At 57.2% G+C, this 16,689-nt stretch overlaps 4 protein-coding genes across 4 annotated transcripts; 3 read left to right on the forward strand and 1 right to left on the reverse strand.

Moving 5' to 3' along the window:
* The first annotated feature begins 690 nt into the window (after positions 1-690).
* J3D65DRAFT_118402 (Alpha/Beta hydrolase protein) lies at positions 691-2,591 on the forward strand. The gene is made up of 3 exons (XM_066793801.1): positions 691-1,064; positions 1,117-1,243; positions 1,292-2,591. The coding sequence occupies exons 1-3, from the start codon at positions 983-985 to the stop codon at positions 2,196-2,198; spliced, it is 1,116 nt and encodes a 371-aa protein (XP_066651376.1). The 5' UTR covers positions 691-982; the 3' UTR covers positions 2,199-2,591.
* Positions 2,592-2,865: 274 nt separating this feature from the next.
* On the reverse strand, positions 2,866-5,104 carry J3D65DRAFT_118489 (anion exchange family protein). Its single transcript, XM_066793802.1, has 4 exons — positions 4,694-5,104; positions 4,556-4,643; positions 4,013-4,506; positions 2,866-3,966 (listed from the first exon to the last, which is right to left on the reverse strand). The coding sequence occupies exons 1-4, from the start codon at positions 4,809-4,811 to the stop codon at positions 2,984-2,986; spliced, it is 1,683 nt and encodes a 560-aa protein (XP_066651377.1). The 5' UTR covers positions 4,812-5,104; the 3' UTR covers positions 2,866-2,983.
* A 3,362-nt stretch (positions 5,105-8,466) lies between these two features.
* Positions 8,467-9,810, forward strand: J3D65DRAFT_637966 (uncharacterized protein; the record flags this gene model as incomplete). Its single annotated transcript, XM_066801568.1, has 1 exon — positions 8,467-9,810. A coding segment is annotated over exon 1 (884 nt), but the record flags the coding sequence as incomplete, so codon positions are not given.
* A 2,521-nt stretch (positions 9,811-12,331) lies between these two features.
* Positions 12,332-15,529, forward strand: J3D65DRAFT_118555 (beta-glucosidase). The gene is made up of 5 exons (XM_066793803.1): positions 12,332-12,580; positions 12,747-12,922; positions 12,972-13,069; positions 13,119-13,512; positions 13,567-15,529. Exons 1-5 carry the CDS (start codon positions 12,524-12,526, stop codon positions 15,482-15,484), a joined length of 2,643 nt encoding a protein of 880 aa, XP_066651379.1. The 5' UTR covers positions 12,332-12,523; the 3' UTR covers positions 15,485-15,529.
* Positions 15,530-16,689: the final 1,160 nt, after the last annotated feature.

The following is a 16,689-nucleotide window of genomic DNA, read 5'->3' on the forward strand; positions in this document are numbered from 1 at the left end:
TGGAGGACTGCCGGACTTGAGATGCAAGTCGGATGTTGCCCTCGAGATCAGATGGCACCTAGGCGTGCTGAACCGATGGCGTCGTCTGAAAGATGGTGGGGTACACTAACGAGACAAGGGTACATGTACGAGGGGCACCATCTCAGACCAGAGCTCGACCGTGTTCCCTACAGGCAAATCTAGAAGAATAGAAGGGTCTACTCTGGTGGGCCCTGGCATTGAATAGGTACGAGGCATTTACGGGCGTAGAAGATGCCATGATGACATTGCTGCTCGCATTAAGGTTTAGGTGCTGGATAACGGCCCGTAGGTGGCCAGTGAAGGTACTGTACCTACTGTACGTACATATGAAGCTTTTTGAGACGCTCGGTTCCTGCCGCACCTTTAGCCTGACCATAACCACCACCACCACCACTACCACTCCTCCAACCAGGCGGCAGCTGTCATGGTAACCATTCTACTCGACCGCCGTTATAAACCTCTGGAAATCTCTGCTCTCTGACCGCCGTGGCCCTCATCATCGCCTGTTCGACCGCTCGTTGCCTGCCTGCCTGCCTGGTTCGCTCCTGCTGCTGCTTCTCGCCCTTCGATTTTCTCCAGTCCCGCCCCGCCGTCGTCTTGCGTCACGTTGTGCAGCGTCGCCAAAAAGCGCGTGCTCTACCGCCAAAAAACCGACGACTCTCATCCCCCCAACCTCCGAATCGCCGCCTCCCGCGGGTCAAGTGATTCGCATCGCGTCGGAGGAAATTGCAAAAGAAGGAAAAAAGCGAGCTAGTGTCAGCAGGCTGCTGGTCTCCTTTTCCGTTTCAGTCTTCTCTTTTTTCTTTCTTTCCTACTTTCCACACTATTCTTAATCGTCTCGGCTTTTACGCCTCGAGAACTGAGCGCGCCGTCTTCTTCAGCGCGCGAATATCCCCCTAAGCATTCTTTTTTATTTTTTTATTTCTCCTCCCCATTCCGGCTTAGGCACTCCTCGACCGTCATGGCGCCTAGACCTCCTTCGGCTGATTTGAAGCTGCACTTGTCCGATTACATCAGATTGAGTTGGATTCTCTGCATCGTTGGTGAGCAGCTCTCCTCCCGTCTTTTTGAAACTTTGACTGACCTTTTGGATAGTGATCAAAACGACTTTGGCGTTGTTGGCTGTCCCTTTTACTACGAAGAAAGCGCCTGGTCTTACCCGTCATTTGATGTACACGGCTCTGCGTGCATTCACGGCTCACGCCGACTCTAGACTGGAACAGTAAGAATCCCCATGGATTGCTTGATAAAGTCTAACATGGAATGTCAGAGGTCTGGTCCCCGGCACCGAGGAAAGCTACGAGGACTACTGCCGCATCTACAAATGCAAGCCGCGATTCGAGATTCTCGAGGACGGGACGCGAGCCTACTGGATGGGCTCCAAGACAGCCCGAAACGTCATGCTCTACCTGCACGGAGGCGGCTACGCGTTCCCCATCTCCAACCTGCACTTCAAGTTCCTGCACTTTCTCCTCGACGATGTGAACCACAAAGACACGGACGCGCTCTCCATACTCGTGCTGCACTACGACACGACGCCATTCGGCACGTATCCGCGGCAACTAGCGCAGAGCGCGGCGCTGCTCAACTACGTGCGCAAGACCCTAGGCATCCCCGCGAACCGGCTCTTTGTCAGCGGCGACAGCGCGGGCGGCAACCTCGTCATGTCGCTCCTCAGCCACCTGATGCACCCGCACCCAGACCACAGCGTGCCAACGGTGGAGCTAGACAAGGGCGAGAAGCTCAAGGGCGCGGCGCTCATCTGCCCCATGACCAGCTTCGACCTGGGCGCCGACAGCTTCCAGCGCAACAAGTCGCTCGACGTGATTGACGGCCGCGCCGGCCTGCGCTGGGTCAACGCGTACCTGGGCGGCAAGCCCCACGACCCGTACAACGAGCCGGCCTGCACGCCCGAGGGCTGGTGGAAGAACCTCGCCTCCGTCTGCCGCGACGTTTACCACCTGATCGGCGGCAACGAGGTCATGCTCGACCACGAGGTGCTCTGCTACAAGAAGATCGAAAAGGAGTGGGCTGGCGAGGGCGAGATCCGCGTTGAGATCATCCCCGGCGAGGGCCACGTCGCCTGTGCCACGGACCTGCAGGGCGGCTACGACAAAGAGGACATCAAGACGTACACGGCCGTGCGCGACTGGTTCAAGATGGAGGTGCAGACTTAGGGGGTTTTGTACTGAGTTGATCCAACCAACCAACCTACAATCTAGGCCGCGAGATGCTTTGGTGGTGGTGTTTACGCAAAGTGCATGTATGCGCCGGAGGGCCGCTCCTTCCACAACGCGTAGAATCAAAGACAGAGAATATTTACATGTGGTTGTTGATGGCGACAGAGACGAGTCAAAAAACAATGAAATCCCTACCAATTGAAAAGCAGCCGAGAGCGCACCCGCGGATTCGAACGCCCGTCACAGCACTTTCCTATTCGGGCTGCTTCTCTGCCGCTTTGGGATGCTGCCGCACACTTTCATGTTGCAAAACAAAATGAGGTCGAGCCAGGAGGACCAAGCGGGGAGGTTTACGCTTGGTGCTCCTGACCGAGGATAGTTGTCGCGAAAACAATTTATGTAGGTCGATGCCCAGGGAGAGGAGGGGTGGGAGGGGACAGGCCATCCTGACTAGATTCGAGTCGAAAGTCTTTCTTTGCATCATGACAACATCAGCGGATATTAGCGAGGCCAGTGGAATTTTGAAGCTGGCTGGCCGAGTGTGCATGCTGGCGTAAAAAGTTGCATCGTTGTCACAGTGTAAGAAACTCGACTCGAAGAAAAGACGGGTTGACAAGGAGCGACGAGAGGAAATTTCTCATCGAAACCGATTTCTCACCCACTTCTCCCCACGCTTCTCTTCTCCGTGCTTAGCCAGCGCTGCTTGGCTGAGCGCCTGCACACCCGTCTACATACCTAGTTGCAGTCGTAAAATCGCCTACACTGGTCTAAGCTGGCCATGTCTACCGATCATGGTCATGCGCTCTGCTGCCCCTGCTCCCAACACTGCGCAGCTCAATCGCATCGTCTCTGTCTCTGTCCCTATCGCGCCTCAGGCTGGCCCGGCGCTGGTGTTGGCCCTGCGGCGCGTTGCCCTTTGCCCACGCACCCTGCGCCTCGCCGCGCTCCGCCTCGTCGCTCAGCTCTTCCTCGCTCTTGCGACGCGCACTCGCGCTATCGCCAGACGCCTCGGCCGCAGCCGTCACGACACCACCAGCGCCACTCGGGCCGGCGCCGTCCGACGAGTCCTCCTCGACCAGAATGCCGCCGCACGACTCCATGGTGAAGGGGCTGGCGGTCGGCGCGTCGAGGACGCCCAGCTCCTGCGGCGTGAAGTATCGCGGCAGGAAGTGCGAGCGGATGGGGATGAGCAGCAAGATGAAGATCGGGAAGCCAATGGCAGCAATGGTCTGCGTGATGGCGAAGGTGGCGCCGAAGCCGACGAGGGCCAGCGCGACAAAGATCCAGATGGCGGCGCGGCGCGGGATGCGCGCCAGCGGGTCCGACGCGTTGGTCAGCGCCTTGTCGCGGATCAGGAACAGCATCTTGAGCGTGATGCCGTTGCCCTCGAGCGCTTGCACGCCCATGACGAAGAAGAGTCCTGCCAGCACAGCTTGCGGGATCAGGTGCAGCACGATGAGCAAGGGTCCCGTCATGGTGCCCAGCGTGAGGAGGCCTTGAGCGAGGTTGGATACGCGCTGCTCGACGACGTGGTCGACGACGCGACGGGTGTGGCCTTTGTTTGTTTCGTCGTCGTCGTCAGCCACGGTGCGCGTCACGCAGAGCGCGTTGGTGTGGAAGGGCGCTTGCGGGATGAGGCCGTTTGGAAAAGGGATTCCAAGTAGCCCAGCCACACCCGTAGTCACTCCCAAGAGAAAGAGGTCCCAGTGAAATCCAGCAGGTTTGCGGAGAGGGAACTCAGTGCCCTGAGCAATGAGTGACGACACTAGAAACATTAGTCCTGCATCATGGCAGGGTTTGGGCATAAGTACCATTGTGATCAAAGTAGAACAAGATTGTCAAGAGAACAGCAAAGGGAATGGCGATGAAGATGTCTCCAACGTCAATGTCCCAAAAGTGTATGAACCAGCCGCGGTCAGTGGTTGGGTAGAAAGCCTTGCTTGTTGGCAGTTTGAGCAAGTCAATGCTCCGCATCTTTCCAATGTGAACGAACCCCGTGAAAAAGATGACCGTCAACGGCGTGGCATAGTCTTCGATGAACTTTCTGACGTTGCGATGGAACAGGTTGCTGTTGCCGAGAACGCCTCCTAGGTACGCAGTCATGAGAACGAGCAGCGAGATGCTGATCGCCAGGTAGGCCGAAGCATCACCGGCTTCCCACTGGCGAGTGAGGACCTGGATGCCCTTTTGAAGATAGATAAAGGCAACGTAGAATCCAAAGATGTCACAGGAAAAGCGAGTGACATATTTGAGCCAGTTGCAGGAATTTCCAAAGGCCAAAATCGAGTGCATGATAAACGACCATCTGAATGGCGTCAGCTTCAGTGCGGACCTGGACGCTTCTCAAAACTCACATGCCAATCCAGCACATGAACGAGAAGTAGTTTGTGCCACGAGGCACCATGATGTCGTAGACAGTATAGTTGAACACGGTAATGGGGCCTGTTGACTCTCAGCAACAAGGCCAAGCTGCCAATTGCATTCCAACGCACCAGTTACGCCGACGATGACAAGCGGCTGCGCGGCAAAGATCGAAAAGACCACGGAACCGAGGACAGACGCAAGCAGGACCTCGTTGACGCCAAAGCTCGAGTCCGTCTTGGTGAACATGTCGAGAGAGAAGGCCAAGGCCGGGAGGATGCTGCATAGCCGTTAGGAACACATCGGGGGCGGACTCGGATGTCAAGCTCTGGGCTCGACCAAATCCGAGATGCAATCAATTCACGGGGGCACATGGGGTCGTTGGACCCAATAGGGCGATGATATATCTCGCGGAGATACGTACTTTGCAAAATACATATATATTGTTGCTGGCACGACTCTATAGTCCCACGCGTCGGTCCAATCCGAGACAAAGAATGGGGCTCTCCTCCTCAAGTCATTGACCATGCCCTCGAACCATCGTATGCCCAGAAACTTGACGTGCATTGTAGAGGTGGTCCTGGTCGAGGCGCGCGTCTGTTCGCGTTCGAGGCGCTCCTCGCGGGCCGTGGGCTGATTCTTCCACGATAGCAGCGACATTCTCTTCTGCCACGGCCGGCGGGTCTTGGGTTCGCGAGCGGAATGGGAGGGATGGCGTTGGCCGGGGAGGGTGAAGGAGTCGGAGGGCTCCATGGTGGAGGAAGCCGTGGGCGATAGCTAGTGAGCTAGAGTACTGCAGTCAAAACGAGTGAAGTGCTAGAGGGGATTGTCGACCATGGCGACAAGGGCGGCATGGGATGGACTGTCTGATAACCGAAAGTGCGTTAGGCGTTGGGCGGTGAGAGTTTTAAAGTCGAGCAGGGAGTGCGGAGAAATGGGGTTGGGGTCATATCGCGAGTCAGGGCCTGAGGTGCACAGAGCTCAGATTGCGTCATGGCGTCGCGAAGTCGTCGCGCTCGTCCACTCACCACGCGCCTGTTCTTGCTATGACAACGACGTCCAACTTGGCTGTTTTCTACAGCAATCAAATGCCTCGATTGTTGCGCTCATATTCGCGTCTCTCCAGTGCACAGCCACGCCAAGCTCGATTTACTTTGGCACCTCTCCGTCATCGGCACCGCCGCCATCGCCACTCCCGACACCGGACACCAGCGAGTTCCTCATGAACCTATCCATGGATGCCGCGGCAGGCAGGCTTAAACACAATCGCCAACCACAGGAAGGGCTGGCTGATGATCAGGTTTCGTCAGTTGTGAGCATGTTCAGTGTCCATTTTCGCCCGTTTTCCGTATTCCGATCCACCCTCATCTCTTGCTCAAGCCCGGGCCTCTTCCTCTGAGTCACATTGCCTTTGAATCTCTCGTACCGTGCCTGGAGAACCCCGACTTTGCGTTGGTCGAATGAGACACTTTGCTTCCTGCGAGAATCTGACTGTCCATGGAACCTTGTCCAACCCATTCTGCCGCACGGCTACTCGCGACTTTTACAAAGCCCTCCCTGAGTTGTGGAGCTTTGGGAGAAAGCGCACGGGAGCATTCAGTGTCATGGTCAGCATCTGTTCATGACAATAATGCCGCTTCTCCTGATGGCAGACAAAGATGCTGTTCAAAAACGTCCAGCAACGGCCGGATGCGGTCTCCTTGGCTGCCACTTCAGCCAACAAAGCGCAAAGACTTTCTTTAATTTTGCCCATTTACTCGATAGAAACGTGGCTTTCATTCCAGCAAGATGCTAATATATTATGGAGGCTCATGGTTCTTCTTTTTCCGTGCATCCCAACCCTGTATTCCGAGTCTCCCATTGACTTCAAAGCTACTTCACAATGTACCCCGGCACAGGCAGAGGGAGAGGGCTGGGCCGCGGCAGGCCAAACAGGCAACTCGAACACCTCGACTTCCTCGAGGATGACTTTCTGTCCTCTCAATGGCCGGAGAGACTTCAATCGTCGCGAGCCTCGCGGAACTACCAGTTTTTCCCTGGATCAACAACGTGGCGCTCGAGGCTGCCTCCAAGAGTCTTCGTACCATCTATGAGGGACGACACTGGGCCAACTTCCGCCCGATCTGCTCCTGGCCTCTTGCAAAGAAGCGAGACTTCCTCCAGCTTGCGAGGCGTTGGACAAGCAAGACAACGTTTGCGGAACACGGCAGCCAGACTACCTCCAAGAAGAAGTCCACGGCACAATGTCTTTCCGCGGACGCCCAATTCAGCATCTTTTGAACCACCTCCTGCCTCCACTCGACGCGTTCAGTTCAACGTCCCGTCCGCTACGCCTCCTGTATCACGAAACGAGGCCATGTCCGAATATTTCAAGAGACTTTCCACCGCCAGGGCGGAGACGAGGCCATATCGGATCCCAGAAACACCTCGAAGCGCTCCACGCACCGATCATGGGCCTTCTCAGCCAACTCCTCGGCAGCGGGGCCGGGGCCGTGATCGTCATTTCGAGCTAGGACCCTCAGTCCCAGTAGGCCAATCGCCACGTCCTTCATCATTGAGGATCCCTCGTACGCCCGCGAGCAACACCCTCTCATCCCGCCTCGAAAGATATGACTTTGACGAAGACACCGCCGTGAACACCCCCCTGACTCCCCGGCGTAGAACCAGGAGATCAAAGCCATTTGTAGAATCTGTGACAGCGTCACCCAGCTATCCCAAGCCTAGAAGCAGCGGCCGCACGGCCAAGCCCAAGAAGAAGCAAGACCCCGAAGAGCGCTCCTACGTGCCCAAGACCGCGGAGTATGAGGAGCATTCCGACGCCATCGACGGCGGAGCGTTGACAAGCGGCCGACGCACGCGCAGTAGCGACCGCAAAGGCAGAGGCAGAGCCAGCAATCATGGCGACGACTGGCCGTGGCCTTCGGTCCCAGTGGGCCAGTCGCCCCCTCCACCTTGGTTGAGGCGACCAGCGCCTACAGCGTACACGCCCGCTCCTCCGGCGAAGAAATCTCGAAAGCGCAAGCAAGACGCCGCATACCGCCCCGACAAAGCCTCCGAATCTGACGGGGATGTCATCATGATATCGCCCCCGGGTAAGAGACGCAAGGTCAGGAAATCAGCTGCGGACGTCGAAACGAGGACGACGAGCCGCCCTAAATCAAGTGGTAGCGGCCGCAAAGGCAAAGGGAGGACGAAGCCCAAGCCAGAAGAGCTCTCCTACGTCCCCGAAAGCCCAGAAGATGCGGACGAGCGCGACGCTGGCCCCGCAACCAGCAAGACCCGCGGCAGCGGACGCAAGCGCAAGACAAAGGAATCTGATCGCTCCTTTGTTCCAACTGTGGAAACCGAAGACGAAGACGACGATGTTGTTGAAGGCAAGATTACTAGCCGTTATACGCGCAGCAAGTCCAGGTCGATCCCCGAAGACGACGACGACGACGACGACGAAGAAGAACAAGGCGACTTGGACCTCGCCACCGCAGACAACGAAGCGGCGTGGGACAACATCATTAACTCCTCACCCTTCAGCCGGCGAGTCACCCCTCAGCAGGCTCGCCTCTTTCGTCCGTCGCAAGTATGGGCGACCAGACCGCCCAGCACCCCGTTCGCCCGGAGCATGGTGCTGCCGGATGCGCAAGACGACCACGATGGTTCCGAACAAGACGATTCGCAGTCAGTGGTAGACCTGGCATCAGAAGATATTGATGCGGCGTGGGACGACGTTTTCTCCCGCTCATCGCCCCCCAACGATGGTGATGGAAGCGACGGCGACAAACAAGACGACTCGCAGTCAGTGGTGGACCTGGCGTCAGAAGACATTGACGCAGCGTGGGACGACGTTTTCTCCCGCTCCTCGCCCTCCCACGATACCGCTGGAAGCGAAGGCGACGAACAAGACGACTCACAGTCAGTGGTGGACCTGGCGTCAGAAGACATTGATGCGGCGTGGGACGATGTCTTTTCCCGCTCCTCGAACTCCAAAGATTCCGATGAAGACGACGACGATCAAGACGACTCGCAATCAGTCGTAGACCTGGCGTCAGAGGACGTAGATGCGGCATGGGATGACATTATCTCCCGCACCTCGCCCCCGCGCACCCGTGTCGCCCCTTGGCAGCCTCGCGGTCCTCGCGTCTATCCTCCTCAGACCTACCGTGCCTTGGGCGGTGGGCCACTCAATCGCCACTTCAATATGGATCTTACGCTGCCGGACAAAGACAAGGGAAATAAGGGGGCGAGTGACGTTGTCATCGTCATCAATTCGCCCTCGTCTTCCTCTCTGTCTTCCTATTCCGACGACGAGGACGCCGATGACGCCGACGCCGACGGCTACCACACAGCGCCCACGACGCCCGTCCCCACCAACGCGCGCAAGCGCAAGGCAGCCGAAGCCGTGGATGAAGAGGTCACCGCAAGCCGTCCTAAGCCCGCGCGCCGCGGTCTCCTGCCCAAGCCCATCAGAGTCGCAGATCTCACAAAGGACAACGAAGCAACAAAGAGCAGTCCCAAGTCCACGCGCCGCCGCGGCCGACCGAGCAAGACCAAGGCAGCTCCGGTCACAGCAAGCGGCCCCAAACCCGCGCGCAGCGGCCGGCAGAGCAAGCCAGAGAACAAAAAAGCGGTGGCACCGCCAGCGCCGTCGAAGCGGCGACAGCCCTCGCGCCTCTCGCACGTCGAAGTCGGCACCACCGCTCCTGCTGCTGCTCCCGCTCAGACGCCTGACGCTGCTGGCGACGCGGCTGACAGCGACGCGCCTTCGACGAGGACGAGGGGAGCGGCGAAACGGCGCGCGTCGGCGGCTCCTGATGCTGCGTCGGCACCTAAGGCGAAGAAGCAGAAACAGGACAAGACGCAGCAGAAGACGCAGCAGAAGAAGCCTCAGCCTGCTTCAGCTACGGGTACCAGACGCAGCACACGATCGCGCAAGACGACCTAGGTTTCCTTCGTGCTGCTGAAGCGGACAAGACGGAGGTAGAAGATGGATGACGATAGGCAGGAACAGCGGATGAGACGGGGGAGACAATGAGAATAGGGAGGTTGAGAGTAATGGTTGTAGGCTAGGGTAGTTTTTCTCGCATGTTTACGAATCTTGAGTTTTTCTCGTCATGATTGCTGGGTACTGTGGGCTCCTTCCCTGCTGATTGTCCGCTCATTTTGTTTGCTTGGACTACAGCCAGGCTGATCGACGTTGCTTGCGCTGAAAGATCGGGGATAAGAATGCATTGCCATCTTTGTTCCCAGAGCGACACTTTACCAATCCGAGTGCACAACTGGTCATCTTTGCGAACGACGAATCCAATGCTAGAGACATCATTGCATTGATGAAGGCGTTCTAGAAATATTCACGTGCTGGCCCAACAATGATGACTGATTCTTAATAGGAAGTACTTTGCGCAAGCAATCCCTGAGGACAGCAGAGCACAAAGGAAATGTTCCTGGCGGCTCCAACAAAGACCTTGGATACAAGTCCAAGCAGAGCAGGGAATGGCAGGGTAGTTTGCAAGGGGTCATCGGCGCAGATACACCGATGCCACGAGATGGCTCACCTTACTAACGGTTGCTTGCATGGCGCGTCTGCGTCACCAGACTGCGCTTGACGGGTCGCTCATGATCGTGCCTGCGTGAGTGATCGGTGCGTCGACGGAAGCCTTTAATGCGGTGGTACGTACGCCGTCATGCCAGGTGGAAAGGTGAGTTAAGTCACTGCTGTGGACGCGCTTGGAACGTGAAGGCGGCCTCAGGTGGTTGCTGACTACAAGTAGTGTGGCAGGGAATCTGCTGCCACGGTCCTGTAATACAAGACGGCGGATAAATGCAAGCCTGCTCGTACAAGAAAACGTACTTCTCGACTCGTGTCCGCCGGCCTGAAAGATGTGTGCTCGGCGTGGTTCTACATGGGCACTGCTTGATGGCAGGTGGGAGAGAGCGGCGCCGTTGGCCTGGAAGTTGGCTGTACCGTACGGGCTGTAATTCTCGCATTTTCCGCGGTGCATTAGTGAAAGAAGGGCTGTCGCTGTTGATGGAATGAAGACAAGTCATTCTCCACCCTTCGGCGGAACCGTGACGGTGGCATCACCGCCGCGAGTCGAGGCAATGAAAAGGCGGAAGGCTTTGGAGAGCTTGGCCCTCGTACCTTGTTTGTTCTCTGGTGACTGTGACCTTGGCGCCGTGACTTTTCCCCCGAGAGTAGAAGGTCAAAGCCGGAGACGTAAGCCAAGCAGAGTAGCTTGACAGGAGCGGATGTCGTGCTGGACTACCAGGTGCGTGCCGCCCTCGCATTGCGCCGCATCTGACTTGTCGATTAGGTAGCTGCCGCTGGCCGCTGCAAAGGTTATCCTGCATGCTGGACTCGGCCCGACGCGAGGCTTGATCTCGACCGCACTTGATATAGACGGTCGACTTGGTCGCTCAACAATTGCGTCCTGTAATCGATGGAGAGATGCCGTCAGGTTTTTGGTCGTATCGACGTATCGAGCGCTGCTGGTCGTGTCGAGTGCCGAGTGAAAAGAAAGAGGGGTTGCCCAAGATGACGCCACATCGATACGGGACTCCGGCATGCAGCAGAGGGCAAAGGATGAATGACAAGGCCAGTGATTCCAGGCTGTGGCGTGGCCGGCCCCGCTTTGGCGCGAGGGTAGCGTGAGGGCTTCTGCTCGCGGACCGTCCTGGCAAGAGAGCCGCAGCCGAGACCGGACTTTGGATGCGGGAGCGGGTCCTGGAGCGAGCCGGCCGAGTGGTCAAAACCGAGATGAGAGCAATCTGCAGATGCACTGCGACGGTTGCAATGAAGTGGAGAGGAGGACCAAGGACCAAGGAGCGGGGAGAGAGAGAGAGACGGAGGGTTGCACATGGTGAGAGGAAAAATGTCGGTTGTTTGCTGGAGACAAGCGAGAAGGATGCATGCGGGTTGCCTCGTGCACTCCCTCTCCCTCCACATCTCCAGATTCCACACCACCCACCCCGCCATCCCACAATCCCCACACTCTCCCCTCGCCGACGTTTACCCATCAATCGGGTATTTTGTGGAGTTGGTCCGGCGAACTGGCCGCTTCGAGACGACTCTCTGCATATCGCCATCATGGGCGGCGTTGCCAGCAGCACATGGACAAGCCTGGGCAGCCCAAGGCTCAAGGCTCAAGGCCCTCGGGTCCAGCCACGCAGTGACCACAAGCGGTGCAGTCTTTTGGACTCACCGACTGGCAAAAGATCTTTCCAAGACGAGTCGGAACATTTATGAATCATGAAGAATCCCGCTGGGGAAACTTGTTCCGACTGCGGCTCTTGACCGGACGGGACCTGGATATCAACCCGGGGCAAACACGGCGGCTCGGTCCTTTGAGAGGCAAGCAAAGGGAAAAGACCATCTGGGACCGGATCGACTGCATGGCTACTACGCCTTACTCCTACGTGTACCGCACCCGTAGAGGTGCCGACGGTACAAACGAATCACCTCTGGCAGCCACTCAGCGTCGACCAGGGGGAGAGCAATTTTCAAAATCACGCGGGTCACTTGCGGCCATCTCGACGTGAGAGAACAATTCCCCAAGTCGCCTCGCCAACTGCGGGCCTTGACCATGGCGTGGACGGGGCCCCGTGGTTGGAGGATCAGCAGGAACGTTTGCCTAATGCACGCATGGTTCCCCGCGCCGTCCTACCCTTGGAATTGAGGTCATGGTGCGCGACTGGCCAGAGTAGAGGGGCGTCTTTGTCCGAATTTTTTTGGCCTGTCCCTCTTCCTGTCTTAGACTGCACTTCAAAAGGCGCCGCCGCCGCCGCTTGCTCACTGACCCTCTGTCCGGCTCTAGCTTCTGGATCTTTGACCTTACCTCTGCCAATTCGTCCCATTGAGGGCTGCGACTGCCTTTGCGTCGCTTTGGAGCTTGGACCCTGCCGCACGCAGTTTATTGTCTCTGCGTCGAGCTTCAACAAACCACCAATCTTCTTGATAGCTATTGCCCAGCATGCGCATTACATCCACTATTGCTACGCTGGCAGCAGCCAAGTTGGTTGCATCCCAGGTGCGTCAATTGCGTCCCAATTCATGATTTGGTCCTCCACGGCCGCTCGACAACAGTGCTCGCATACTGAGCCTGGGCCATTCCTACTGCCTTTTTCAGCACACACAGCCGCAATTATGCTCCAGAAGATTCACTTGCACGACTTCGCTGACCATCTGATACGTAGGCATTGAACGACTCAAATCCTGACGATGCACTCTGGGGCGCCACTTCCCCACCCTACTATCCCAGTCCGTGGGTCGACGAGACCACTGAGGGCTGGGAGACGGCAATCAGAAAGGCCAAAGAATTCGTGGGCCAATTGACCCTGTTGGAGAAGGTCAACCTCACCACCGGTGTTGGGTAAGTGCCCGTCATTTGCTTCACGAAACCACTTGCTAATATTTCATAGTTGGGAAGGCGGGCCATGTGTTGGAAACGTGGGGGCAATCCCGCGCCTTGGTTTCCCTGCCTTGTGTCTGCAGGATTCGCCCACTGGAATTCGCTTCAGTAAGACACCGCCTCAAGAACGCTCCTTCAAAAGCTGACAGGGCCACAGCGGACTACAACTCGGCGTTTACTTCAGGAGGCACCTCCGCCGCCTCATGGGACCGCAAGGTGTGGTATGATCGCGGATACGGAATGGGAGAGGAGACGAGGGACAAGGGGATTGACGTGCTGCTTGCTCCTGTGGTTGGACCTCTGGGTCGCTCCCCTGCCGGCGGCCGCAACTGGGAAGGCTTCTCTCCCGACCCGTATCTGTCTGGTGTCGCAGTCGCAGAGAGTGTGAAGGGTGTTCAAGATGCCGGCGTCATCGCGTGCACAAAGCACTACATCCTGAACGAGCAAGAGCACTTCCGCCAGGGTCCTGAGTCAAGGGGCTTCGGCTTCAACATCACCGACTCGATCAGCTCCAATGTTGACGACAAGACGCTTCACGAGTTGTACCTCTGGTAAGCAAAGCTGACCCGCACTCATCGTATTTGGATAAATCTGACTAGTTCTAGGCCCTTCGCTGATGCCGTCCGCGCTGGAACCGGCTCAATCATGTGCTCGTACAACCAGATCAACAACACTTACGGTTGTGAGAACTCGGCACTCCTCAATGGAATTCTGAAGGGTGAGCTAGGCTTCCAGGGCTTCGTCGTCTCGGATTGGGGTGCACAACACTCGGGTGTCTTCAGTGCCTTTGCTGGTTTGGACATGACAATGCCCGGAGACACGACTTTCAGCTCTGGCTACGCATTCTGGGGACCCAATCTCACCCTGGCCGTCACCAATAGCACCATTCCCGAGTGGCGCATCGATGACATGGCCACTCGTATTATGGCCGCCTACTACTTTGTTGGAAGGGAGAAGAACTACGTCGAGACCAACTTCAACTCCTGGACCACTCAGACCGAGGGCTGGGAGAACGCAATCGGCAACAAGAACTGGGGAGTGGTCAACAAGCACGTTGACGTCCGTCGCGAGCACGCCAAGCAGATTCGAGATGCTGGCGCCAGGTCGACCGTTCTCCTCAAGAACAACGGTGTCCTCCCTCTGACCGGCAAGGAAAAGTTCACCGCCGTCTTTGGCAGTGACGCTGGCGACAGTCTCTACGGACCCAACGGATGCTCCGACAGGGGCTGCACCAATGGCACCCTTGCAGTTGGATGGGGTTCAGGTACTTCGGCGTTCCCATACCTCATCTCTCCTCTGACCGCTATTGCGAACGAGGTCCTTTCCAACGGCGGCATCATCCAGGGCATCACTGATGACTACGCCTACTCTCAAATTGCCGCGCTTGCCAGCCAAGCCAGCCACGCGCTGGTCTTTGTCAACAGTGACAGCGGTGAAGGCTACATCAGCTTTGATGGCAACATTGGTGACCGCAACAACTTGACTGTCTGGCACGCCGGCGAGACGCTGATTCAAAACGTGACCGCCGTCAACAATAACACCATCGTCGTCATCCACTCCGTGGGTCCCGTCGAGCTTGGTGCTTTCGTTGACAACGAGAACGTCACCGCCATCGTCTGGGCTGGACTTCCCGGTCAAGAATCCGGCAACTCCCTCACGGACGTCCTCTACGGTCGTGTGAACCCCGGCGGCAAGCTGCCCTTCACCATTGGCAAGAGCCGTGAGGATTACGGCACCGATCTTCTGTACACGCCCAACAATGGAGAAGACGCGCCGCAAGACAACTTCAACGAGGGCGTCTTCATCGACTACCGCAGCTTCGACAAGAACGGCATTGAGCCCGTGTACGAATTCGGCTTCGGTCTCTCCTACACCAACTTCTCCTACTCGAACCTCAAGATCACAAAGCACCCCAACGTCCCCGCGTACGCTCCCAACAACGCCACCAACGCTTTCGCCCCGTCGCTCAACTCGACGCCAGTCTCCACCGACCTCGCCGACTACCAGTTCCCCGACGACATTGACCGCGTGCCCCTCTTCATCTACCCCTACCTCAACTCGACCTCGGCCAACGCCTCGTACGGCGACTCGCAAGCGTCGGAGCCGTACGCCGCGGCCGACACGTCGTCGTATATCCCCGAGGGCTCGCAAGACGGCACGGCGCAGTGGAAGAACCGACACCCGGCGGGCGGCGCGCCGGGCGGCAACCCGCGCCTCTACGACGTGCTGTTCACGGTGACGGCGACGGTGACCAACACGGGCGGCGTCGTCGGCGACGAGGTGGCGCAGCTGTACGTCGCGCTCGGCGGGCCCGACGACCCGCTGTACCAGCTGCGCGGCTTCGACCGCCTCTACGACGTCCAGCCCGGCCAGTCGGTCACGTTTGGCGCCGACCTGACGCGCCGCGACCTCAGCAGCTGGGACACCGTCAAGGGCGACTGGGTCATCACTGACTACGAGAAGAAGGTCTTTGTTGGCAAGAGCTCGCGCAAGTTGGAGCTGGAGGGCGCGTTGGACCTGTGACGCCGCGGAGGGCTTTCAGGTGCAAGATGATGGCAGCACGGGGGAGAGGTGCTGCGTTTGCTGCATTTGCTGCGTGCATGGGCTATGAGCTATGACTTTTCTAGATACCATCCAGCCGACCGGCCCTCGCTACCGCCGTTGCTGGCGTGCGTAGGCGCGGGTGGGCCTCGATCGCTCAATTGATTGATTCTTGTCGTGTCCATTCGTTGCAGTGGTGCTTCTTTGTAACCTGTTGATCTTGATACGGCAGTGAACGAATGCTCCCTGGGGGCACTCATGTGGCCAGGAGATCTATCGCATTTCTTTCGACACCTACCGATGTCGAACAAGTGCATGGTGGTTGCTCATTGGCCGTGGTGAGTACTGGTAGGGCAAGGTGGGTAGAAGCCGTTAATTCTCTCCCCGCTTGCTACATTAACTCTGGCGCAAAATGCCACCACAGATCTGAAGGTAGCGGGAAAAGATTCGACCAATAACCACCATCCGGAGAGGATAGCCTTGGTTAAACATAAATCTTCACTTACGACAGTGCCAAAGCAGCACCTTTGCATCGAGTTCTCAGCTCCTCAAGAGGGAGATTTGTGTTGGGACTCTAAGCCGAAGCATAGAAGTCCTGGATGCGGGAAATGCAGCTGTCGGCTTTCTTGGATATGTGGTCGCCACCTTCTTCCTCATTTCCAACATCTATGGGTTGACTCTCTGCGTTCGATGGAGGGTTGACGCGCTTTGAGCATTGAGCGGAAATTGGCAGGTGTCTCTTCCCTTGTTCATCGAGGAAGCGGTGGAGGACTGGAGGAAGAGTCGATGCGATGAGGACTGGGAGGCGGATTGCACTTAGAAAAAAAAGGGGAGTTGCGTCGTCATGCTTTCTTGCCTGGCCTCCGCAGGTTGTGAGTCGTACCCTATTCTTGGAGGTTGTATCTGGTAGATGTTTGATGGATCCTTTTTTGGCGGTGCTTTGCGGCGATGCCGTGTTGAGTAACCACGGCAGCACCCATGCGTCGAATATACCTTGAAATGGACGGTTGAAAAGTCAATATCATGTTCCAGCGCGTCAGGTTCAAGCCAAATGGTAGAGGATGTCCAGACTCAGTTAAGGATGCATAACGGAAACGGTGTGGGCCTTGTAGCGTAAGCTGTAAAGTCCGGAATTGAGTGAGTAGGGCCTACGAGAGTGACCTTCTGTATGGAAACTGTTGTAAAAT

Source organism: Phyllosticta citribraziliensis (assembly GCF_038025025.1).
Source record: "Phyllosticta citribraziliensis strain CPC 17464 chromosome Unknown J3D65scaffold_12, whole genome shotgun sequence".
NCBI lineage: Eukaryota > Fungi > Ascomycota > Dothideomycetes > Botryosphaeriales > Phyllostictaceae > Phyllosticta > Phyllosticta citribraziliensis.

Excerpts from the sequence above, each read along its gene's own strand:
- J3D65DRAFT_118402 (XM_066793801.1), top strand. The coding sequence starts at position 983 with ATGGCGCCTAGACCTCCTTCGGCTGATTTGAAGCTGCACTTGTCCGAT. Across the intron at positions 1,065-1,116 it reads TTGGATTCTCTGCATCGTTG|TGATCAAAACGACTTTGGCG; the intron begins GTGAGCAGCTCT and ends CCTTTTGGATAG. Across the intron at positions 1,244-1,291 it reads GCCGACTCTAGACTGGAACA|AGGTCTGGTCCCCGGCACCG; the intron begins GTAAGAATCCCC and ends ATGGAATGTCAG.
- J3D65DRAFT_118489 (XM_066793802.1), bottom strand. The coding sequence starts at position 4,811 with ATGTTCACCAAGACGGACTCGAGCTTTGGCGTCAACGAGGTCCTGCTT. Across the intron at positions 4,644-4,693 it reads TGTCATCGTCGGCGTAACTG|GCCCCATTACCGTGTTCAAC; the intron begins GTGCGTTGGAAT and ends GAGAGTCAACAG. Across the intron at positions 3,967-4,012 it reads GTTCTACTTTGATCACAATG|TGTCGTCACTCATTGCTCAG; the intron begins GTACTTATGCCC and ends TAATGTTTCTAG.
- J3D65DRAFT_118555 (XM_066793803.1), top strand. The coding sequence starts at position 12,524 with ATGCGCATTACATCCACTATTGCTACGCTGGCAGCAGCCAAGTTGGTT. Across the intron at positions 12,923-12,971 it reads AACCTCACCACCGGTGTTGG|TTGGGAAGGCGGGCCATGTG; the intron begins GTAAGTGCCCGT and ends AATATTTCATAG. Across the intron at positions 13,513-13,566 it reads CTTCACGAGTTGTACCTCTG|GCCCTTCGCTGATGCCGTCC; the intron begins GTAAGCAAAGCT and ends GACTAGTTCTAG.